At 41.9% G+C, this 9,546-nt stretch overlaps 1 protein-coding gene across 1 annotated transcript; it reads right to left on the bottom strand.

The window, feature by feature from the left end:
* Window positions 1-4,024: 4,024 nt before the first annotated feature.
* Window positions 4,025-7,398, bottom strand: fgfbp3 (fibroblast growth factor binding protein 3). The gene is made up of 2 exons (XM_072703974.1): window positions 7,339-7,398; window positions 4,025-6,179 (listed from the first exon to the last, which is right to left on the bottom strand). Exons 1-2 carry the CDS (start codon window positions 7,396-7,398, stop codon window positions 5,592-5,594), a joined length of 648 nt encoding a protein of 215 aa, XP_072560075.1. The 3' UTR covers window positions 4,025-5,591.
* Between the last annotated feature and the right edge of the window lie 2,148 nt (window positions 7,399-9,546).

Raw genomic sequence — 9,546 nt, 5'->3', positions numbered from 1 at the left:
GCCAGGTGTGGCTCATCAGAAGCCAGGTAGGATTGAAAACCGACTGGATAGTAGCTCTCCAGGACCGGAGTTGGAGACCCCTGGTCTAGATAATCTTCTATTAAATTAACTAAATTTCACAATGTACAAAGCAGCCAAAATATTTCACGCAAAATAGCTCGTTTATATATAAAAATCCCTCTATAAATCCCCCACAAGAACTTTTCTTGTCACTGATCGTCTCTACATTTAATAACATATTCTGTGAAAAGTTTTTAACGAGTATGACTAGTTGTTGCGTGGGGGTTACCAGTTTGCTTATGCTGCACGGCCCATACCAAATGGTATTCCATGAGGTCCGTGTATTGTGCGTAGGCTGTAATTACATAAAGTTGGGATAAATGGCGTCTCTAGATTTCCAGTAATGTGTGCGTGTCCTGCGATGAACCGACATCACGTCCAGGGTCATACTTACCTTGCACCTGGTGCTGCTTAGGATAGGCTCCAGCGGCTGGACGATGGATGGATGAGTGGATGTTAAGCATCACTACACCCGTGATTGCGCTTAGAAACATTTATCTTATTATGTATGTATATGAGAGAATGCGGGGAATCGGCAGATGAAGTAGTCGTGCATTTCACACCCGTTTCCGCAAATTTTTTGGCACATATAATATAATGTTTAATCCTATTAACTGTGCTGAAAACAGTAAAGCTAATATCCTACAATTAAAACGCAGAATGATATTTTTCTTTACTGTACGCTACACAGCCGTAGCTTCATCTGTGATTTATTTATACTGCACATGCTTACTTTATTAAATTCTCCTTCTTGGTTAGTGTCCGGCTGGACTATTGTTTGCATGCAACGATTTGGGTTTACATCAGGGAAATTTGTAATGGGATTTTAGGAATAATACGGCACAATATTTGCGAATGGCGTAAAGGGGCTTTTGATTTTTACGCTTTCTCAATGGAGCCTTGTTTGTTCGGTCTCCCTTGGCTGCAGTTTCCAAAGTAAGATCTTGGCACAGTGTCCCTACTCAGCAACTGAAGCGTGAACCCATCACCACGGCTGGGGAGAGGCATGCACAATAAGCGCCCTTCTTGTGTCCCCTAGCGCTCTGGGCTGGCGCTGAGTGATGGCAGCTCCTCTGCCCAGGATTTGCGGCCTTTGGGACTGACTGAAGGAAGTCTGACACTGAGCCTCTTTGTGGAAGATGCTTTGAATGCAGAATCGCTGAAATGAGGCTCCTGGACTCAAAACGTGCGGCGCCGTCACGCGCAGTCAGTCACAAACTGGTTGAGTCCCTATCCCATTGGTTGCTTCACCACTTCACGAGGGGGTGACGCCGCCTGTGATTGGCAGCGCATGGTTATATTACCCACGCGGCAAACTAAGAAATGGAATTGATGAAATCGCACTTTATATGTTTAAGAATACAAATAGGCGCATATATACATACACAGTGAAATGCATATATATATATTGGATCATTATACGGGAACATCTTGTCTACTGATTTCTTAAATCAGATACTTGAAAACACAAACTTGCTTTATCTAGCAATCTACTGGCAATGTGTTCTAAACAGAACAACTGTTGTAGCAATAATTGGTTAATTTATTTTTTGTATAATTTTTCACTCATCAATCCTATCCGATCTCACGATGTATTAACATATTTTTAATTGAGTGTTCAGATTGTTATAAATCCATGCAGCCGCTTTTGTATTGGTGACGATAATTATTTCTCCGTGCCTAATTAAGGTTGTGCCTTCTATATCAGCTGTCTGGTTGTAAGCCCTCGCTAGTGGGTTTCTCTTGATAAGGGCACTCGACAGCCAAGCGAACTAACGAATAAATAAATAAATCTTTTAAAATGTTAATTGAACAGAGTGAAGCATGAAGACAATAATACTGAATGCTCGAGATTCATATCAAGACAATGTACTTTACCGAGAGGTTTAATATTGCATTGTATAATCCATTTCCAACATCACCAGTCGCCCCCAAACACATCTATCTATCTATCTATCTATCTATCTATCTATCTATCTATCTATCTATCTTGTTTATTTATTCTGACCTTAATTCGCAAGAGCGAGCGGTATAAGAAGGACATCGTCAGGCGCCATAAATATTTCAGCAATCGTGAATAATATCACCTGGATTGTTTCTTGTGAAAAAATTCCTGACAACCAAGGCCACTTTCTGTTTTCTCCGAAGCATAGGCCTACCCTCATAAAACGAAGCAAACGCATGGTGTTCTGCCATGCAACAGTAATTTGTTATGTTGAAATGGATGAGACTATATAGCTCGATCAGCCCTGCTATCAAGGAGGAGAGAGAGGGACTAACTTGGCAACGATGCCGTACTATTTTAAGATAATTTACACTCCCACCCGCGTTTTAAAACGTATTGAATGAATGCGTTTGTTTGTGCAGTAATAAATCTTTTTCTGTAATTCCACTTGGACTTTATGTAGGCTTGTTAAAGAATTGCGGGGTATTGTGTTCACCATGCAGGGGCGTAGAAACCAGGAATGACGGTGCTGTATCCCCCCCCCCCTTTTTTGTTTTATTTGGCTGCATTCAGACCTCCAAAAAGCTTTAAATTCTTATTTTGTGTGTCTGCCTCCCCGGAATATCAAACTCTCTCCTATGCTAGTTATGTTCACATCTGCGTAGTCAGAAATTCCATCAGATGTATACCTGTCTTCATGAACTTTAAATGCATTTTGCAGAATATTTCCTCCATTCTGTTCGCCTAAGAAGTCCAGTGGCCTGTAATGTTTAAGCTTGGCCGAACACAGGTTTGCACAGTTCGTTTCAGTAATCATCACGACCATAGTGAAGTGCACGACGAATTAGTTATTACTTTAATTAAGTAGAATCTGAAAGGAAATGGAAAAAAATTACCCTTAGAAGAAGTTTTCAGGCTCTTTACATATCAAGTTGGATAATTTCTTTGTATCCACAGTTTATTGTACTCAAGCGCTACAATATATTGTGTTTGCCTTGAGCGAGATGATTAACATGACAATATCCACAGAGGATTCCAGTCTTCCCAGGAAGGCACGGTTGACATCTGCAGCGTCTCTGGGGAAGGGGGGGGGGGCTTTGTTAGCTATTCCCAAGCTTTTAGTGTGTGGGTAACTATCATGGAACAAAAGCTATTTAACTAAAGTATCATTGCAGTTACAATGTGTGCAGCGTTTGGTCTCGAAATTTCATGTTGCCAAAATGTCTTTTTTTCTATGCACCGCGATTTTCCGATTAATTAATCTTGTTTTCCCAGATACACATATGCTGAAATGACATTGATTCCATATCAGGTGTAAACAACGTTGATCTTCAATCTTTCACTTTATATCAACATTGAATCAAGGTTTTGTCACCATCAATTTATTTAAATATTGAAAAACTGACCAAAAACGCTGATAATTTAACACTGACCATAATTCAACGCATTTATAATTATAATTCAACGTTGAAACAATAACATCGTGCTATCTGATTTCTGTAGTAAATACAGGGTTACGTAAAATGTTGTATCGAGTCAACAAGTAACCATTCAGTGCTGAGTAATTTTAAAAATAAAAACCGAGGTATTTTATGTGGACTAAGAATGTTGGTTATTTTTTTCCAAATGTGGGTCCCGCAAAATTCGCGGCGGCTGATTATTCGTCAGCTGTTACTCTACTGCCCACATTTTCCCTCAGTCCCTAACGAGCGATAATCAAGCGACCACCATCTGTCCCACTGTCCTTCGGCAGGTCCATGCATGGACTCCACCTATCTATGCTGCCCACCCACCATCCAGGGGCGTAGGAACCGGCGTTGCTACCACCTGCATAAATTTTAATCTTCAATAAGAGGCACGAGCTTTTTCTTATTTATTTTACATTTTGGTACATACTCTATAAAGCAAAACCTCCACTTATCCCACTGTGGGTTAAATTGCGCTTTCATTTGCATACCCGAACATATATGAAATGGATGAATATATTATTTTGAGAATCATTGCGTATCATTTCATAGCGACATTTACGTTTTTATTATTATTACACATTTATGCTATTTTATTTTAAATTCTAAATACAATTTGTACAATTTAAATATAATATTTATTGAAACCATAATACAAACAGACCACCAACTGTATCAGCATAATTAATCTCAAGTCTTTTTAAAACCGGCTGAAAAGGAACACAGTGTTCTTTAAAAAGGTAAATACTTTTAAGAATAATAACAGCAATCGAACCTTGCAAATACTTTTTTAGAATTCAACTAATTGGCCTTTAATGATATCTATTTATTTTATTGATATTCTCAGCCGTAAAAGTGATATAAAAACAAATAATCGATATAGCTATTACAGCATAAGTGTCAGATAACACTGCTTTACATATGCATCGTACCATTATTTATGCTTTATGGTGCTGATGTTCATAATGTCTTTTCTTACCAAGCAGTTCATATAAAATTGCAAAAAAAATCAAATATCGGAAAAGCTACTGTGTGTTTTTTTCCCTTTATGATGCATCGAAACCATGGGCGTAAATCCCGGGGGGGACGGAGGGGACATGTCCCCCCCTATCCGAGGGTTGTCCCCCCAAAAAAAAATATATATATAAAAAAAAATCGCACTATCTATTGTGAAAAATATATGTATGTATATCTAAAATAATTCTGTAAGTAGAAAAAAAAACAAACGCAAAAAATGCATTTAGAAACAGTTAAGTTCCCCCTCCCCTTCCTCACATTGGTTTGGCCAACTGCCTGCTTTCCCAGTTCACCTCAGCTACACGCACGAGTCAGGTGTGTGGCTCAATTAATGTTGAACTCCAGTAAGTAGGGTATTTTATTCACTTTAAATAAAGCGATTCTCTTTAATGTAGTTGATGCAGACTCATTCATAAATTAGTTGCGGCAAAAATGCTGATTACCGATGTAATTTTCCATGAATCTGCTATATTAGCGATTAAAATATTACTTATCTAGTTAACGTTAGCTTGTTTACAATAGCTTGTTGCATAGTGCATTGCAACTAACACGCCAAAGCCGTTTCCCATGCATTGTTTTATTTGTGACGACTTGGCATAATGTTAACTTAACATTAACGGCCACAATTAGCATATTGTTTAGCTGTGCATTTACTAAATGAGCACTGTGCTACGTCTGAACTGACCCCACTGTATTTTTTTGTATAATCAATTTCTATTATGCATTTAAAGTCCTGTTTAAATTTTATTGTATGTTGATGGCTTGACTGTAAACAACATAAACAATGCAATAAATAGTTTTGAAGAAAAATCTGCTTTGTCATTGAACCTGAGAAAACCTTTTGAAAATAACCATAATGAGGCAGTCTCCATGCTACAATGATAATGATAGAAGCAAAGTTTTTCATTGTGGGGACATATCTTCATAAGTACAATTTGACTGTATTATTTGTGTCCCCTTCAAAAATTGCTCATGAGAAATTTTATATCTATTGTCCCCCCCTACTGTTAAATGAAATTTACGCCCATGATCGAAACCCATATGAATTCAGCACGGGGATTGGAGACGGGTACACATTTGCTGAAAAGTGCTACTCAGCTAATTTAGCCATCAAAGAATCGGACAAAGAAGGAGCAGACGGTCAGCCAGCCCTCGGCGCAGTAATTTTCTGCTGGTTCCGTGTTCGATACGCTATCGCTGTCGTTCGCTTCCCCAAAAGCATCCCTCTGTTCCTCTGGAGGCCCCGCCTGATCCTTGGCCGACTTGCGCTTCTGTCTGCCTCCTGCCCCTCCCCTCTTGCCTGCGCCACCCTCCCCCTTGTGGCCGGCGAGCAGCTTCATGTGAGACTCTGTCGGGGCTGTTTTACAGCTTCGCGACCTCAGGACCTTCTCCCCTCGGCAGGCGTGGGTCTTCCTCCTGATCCTGCTCACCACCTGCGACCAGTACCGGCGTGGCGAGGCGCCGTATTCTTGGCACAGGCTTGGCCGGCCGGCGTACCGGCACCGGTAGACCTCACCGTCATGGTTGCAGCTGAGGAGAATTAGGAGGGTATCCTCGCCCTCGCCGTCGATCTCCCAGGTGCACGTGTGCATGTCTTTGGTCACCAGCTCACCCGAAGTGGGTGCGGTCTTGCTTTTGCCTTTCCTGCCTGCTGGTGCCCCCGTCCCGTCATCGCGCCTGCCCTCTGCCCCCTGTAGGCCATGTAGGCAAATGATAAAAACTACGGCGCAGACCAGCTTCATGTCAGGGGCTGCAGACAGGCTAGAGACGTACAGCTGGGCATCAATATTTCAGCTGATGCTGCATAAAAAAACACTTTGGAAGGAGAAAGAGATAAAACTGAATCACCTGCAAGATAACAGACATCAGCCAGAGTTTAACACAGCATTATTCAGCTAGAAAATACATGACCTCTTACTTCATTAAGCTAACTATTTCTCCACTTTAAGCAACAGTTCAAAACATCTTTGTGCTCAGAAAATACAATATAGCGTTTAGCTACCAAAAGAAGATAAACAAGAATTTGTCCTTTCTCCTTTGTGCAAAGCAGATTTTTTTGTTATTCAGCTGCAAGGATACACATTTCCTGGATGATTGGTTCTAAAACCTCTGCTCTCTTCTTTGTGAAACTCAAGGCTGGAGCCATACAGAAGTTTAGAGTGACTTCTGTTACAAATGCAGGAAACAGTCCAGCAAGCACACCCTCGTGCAAATTAATTGAAATATGTTAAAAAATATCAACATTTCAAGATATAATATGACCTCCTTATTTCTTTAGTAGCATTTAGATGCAATTTTGCATAGAATCTAACACTTTGGAGCCGTCTTTGATGATTTTGGGATCCCTGTACCATAGTAGAATTATGCCTGAATAAGCTTATCTTTTGTGGTACAGTCCATTCCCCGAAGGCCCTGCTTACCGACTGACCACAGATTCTCTATAGGGTTTAGATCCAGAGAGTTTCCCGGCCAGTCAAGTGCCTTGATTTTCTTCTTCGTGTTGAAATTCCTCCCCGTCTCCAGCATTTGGCACAGGGCTAGATCATGCTGAAAGAGGCCTGTCCCCATCAGAAAATGCAACAATGATGGTATTTCCTACATATGATGATGTAACACCAGCTCATTGAAAAAGTTTGTAATGAAGGCATATTGTTTACTTTCCAGAATGAAGCTGAAAATCAGACTGTACAAAAATCGCTACTTGTTTCAATTAATTTGCACAAGTGTGTGCTAAATGCAAAGAAACGGTGCTGCATCAACGCAAGCAGGTAGACCCCCCCCCCCGGCATGCACACCTGAATCCTAATCAGCACAGGGATCAGCACCCAACCTGGTGTTACTCGTCCTTACCGTGTAGACTGTGGCGTCCCGACCGCTCTGTGCCAAGCGTGGGGCTGGAGACTCAGCCATAAAAGAAGGGGAGCTGGAGGGAGGGGTGGAGGGGGTGGGGTGGCTTCAATGGGACATGCAGGAATGCCCCTCCCAGACTTTCCGGCCCATTCACAAGCAAGAGAGCAGAGTGTGAAAGACAGCATTCCTAATCTGCAATGCTCTCCCCCAAAACTGTGAACGGGCGATCCAGAGCCACCAAACGCTCGTCTCGAAGTGATATGTGTGTGTTTGTCCTTTAAATGCTTGAAGAAATTTGTGCAGAAAAGAATGGAATTAAGGATACAAGTAAGAAACAGTTGGGAGGAAGAAGGAAAATGACTTTTCTTTAGAAAGGGATTTAGGAGGGATATAATGGCTGCCAGATGTCTGCTGTCGACAGCCTCATGCCTCGGACCATAGCCTGATGTCTGTAGTTAGATTACCGGGGAGGTCTGCATCAGACTATGGCACCGGGAACAAGGCTGCATAGTACTGATGGCATAGATTCTACTCAAGAATATAAATCAGCCTTTGCTCTCCTCAACAGTGACACCATAACGGGGGCAACAATGTGGAGAATGTTTGCCATCAGAAGTTAGGAGATGAAAAATACATGACATTTTCTTTCACTTTTGTATGTTTTTTCCGTGTCCTTCAGCAGGTCTGAGGCCTGTGTGGTGAGTCTGACATAATGCACCATCTCTCGTGTGTCTCTCATTGACTCATTGACCAGCTGACCCGTCATCCAATGGCAGTGGTGATTCTAGCTTGTATGCCTCCCCAGGCAAACGCCCCCCCCCCCATAAAAAAAAACCACCATTCAGCAATAACTGGCACTTTTATGAAGAAATTTGGAACATTACAAGTGAATAATGATAAATTTACAACTGATTTTACTAATTACATTAGTATTGTACAATGTGAGAGGTGCACTATTTGACAGATTCCCCAAACCCCCCTTCCTTGGACTTCCAGTGGGGCGACCCGAGGTCATCCTAGTCCCGCTTCCCCCCCTATTTCATACATTTGAGTGGCAGCCTGCCTTGGTCGCGAGCTAGGATTGGGGTGCCCACTCTGAGAAGGTTAATTGAACATGGCATGATATTGAATTGACATGATATCATTGACGTGACGGCAAATGATCGATAGAAAACTGATTGCGCAAATGTCACAATCGATTTTTTATTTTTTTTGGGGGGGGGGGGGGGTGGGTGCATCCTGTGCTGCCCCTGGCAAAATATGTTGGCCATACATAAATCCGGCAGGGCGGGGGGGGGGGGCGTGGTTTGCTGTGTAAGTCAACAGCAAAGGAACATCTCCTTCTCTGGCTAGCCTGAAGTACAATATACGTAACTAGTCACTTTTACAGAATTAGCTAATCAAACCATTACTATAGTTGTTGTAGTTGTGGTTATTATCTGCTTATTTTCCTGATATACTTTCCAATTCATGCGATGATATGGAAAAACCAATCTCCTCTGCCTTAGATGGCGTGGTGGCTCTGAGGCCAGGCCATCGAAAGGTTTCCCGCTTGAATCCTGTGAATGCCAGGAGTGACTCTACTCCATTGGGCTCTTGAGCAGGGCCCTTAACCTGCAATTGCTTCGTCTTGGGTATGACGTTAAACTACATCCAGCCCTGCAGGCAGGACCTCCAACTTCCAGGGAAAATTTGGGGGTTGGTAGCAAGATTGGAACTCCAGCCACTGGGGAAAAAAAAAAACTTCACACTGTTCCACAGCTGCACTGGGGTTCTTCTCCATGAGGTGGTTCGTCGTGGGCTGGCTGCAGCAATGTGCTGTATCAGTGCTCGCTCCTTATCTCCTCCTCCCTTATACCCAGTGCTTCTGGCATAAGCTCCAGGATCACTGCAGTCCACCTTCCATGACCAACAATCGAACATATGGTCACAACTAGCCTTAGGGGATCAGTGCGATTCTCTGGGTTCCTGTGATGCTTTCATAGAAAGAACAGAGGCTTGTTGGTACAATGCATAAGATCATAAGAAATATCCCATTTGGAAAAGTTTTTTGAATGACACAATATTTAAATTTATCCTTAGCTTTTGGTTTTTCCTTCTACCTTTCATGATTTACCCCTGTTCCTGTTTTGGTTTATTCTGCCTGTGTTTTGTTTTATTATGTTTGTCAGTACTTTGGCTCTTAGTTATTCCTAGTGTTAGCTTTCA

This window comes from Paramormyrops kingsleyae, chromosome 20, assembly GCF_048594095.1.
Source record: "Paramormyrops kingsleyae isolate MSU_618 chromosome 20, PKINGS_0.4, whole genome shotgun sequence".
NCBI classification, from domain to species: domain Eukaryota; kingdom Metazoa; phylum Chordata; class Actinopteri; order Osteoglossiformes; family Mormyridae; genus Paramormyrops; species Paramormyrops kingsleyae.
This window is presented reverse-complemented; position numbering and strand designations above follow the sequence as displayed.

Coding starts and splice junctions, on each gene's coding strand:
- fgfbp3 (XM_072703974.1), bottom strand. CDS start 7,398: ATGGCTGAGTCTCCAGCCCCACGCTTGGCACAGAGCGGTCGGGACGCC. Junction 6,180..7,338: donor GGGACGCCACAGTCTACACG/GTAAGGACGAGT, acceptor CATGGCCTACAG/GGGGCAGAGGGCAGGCGCGA.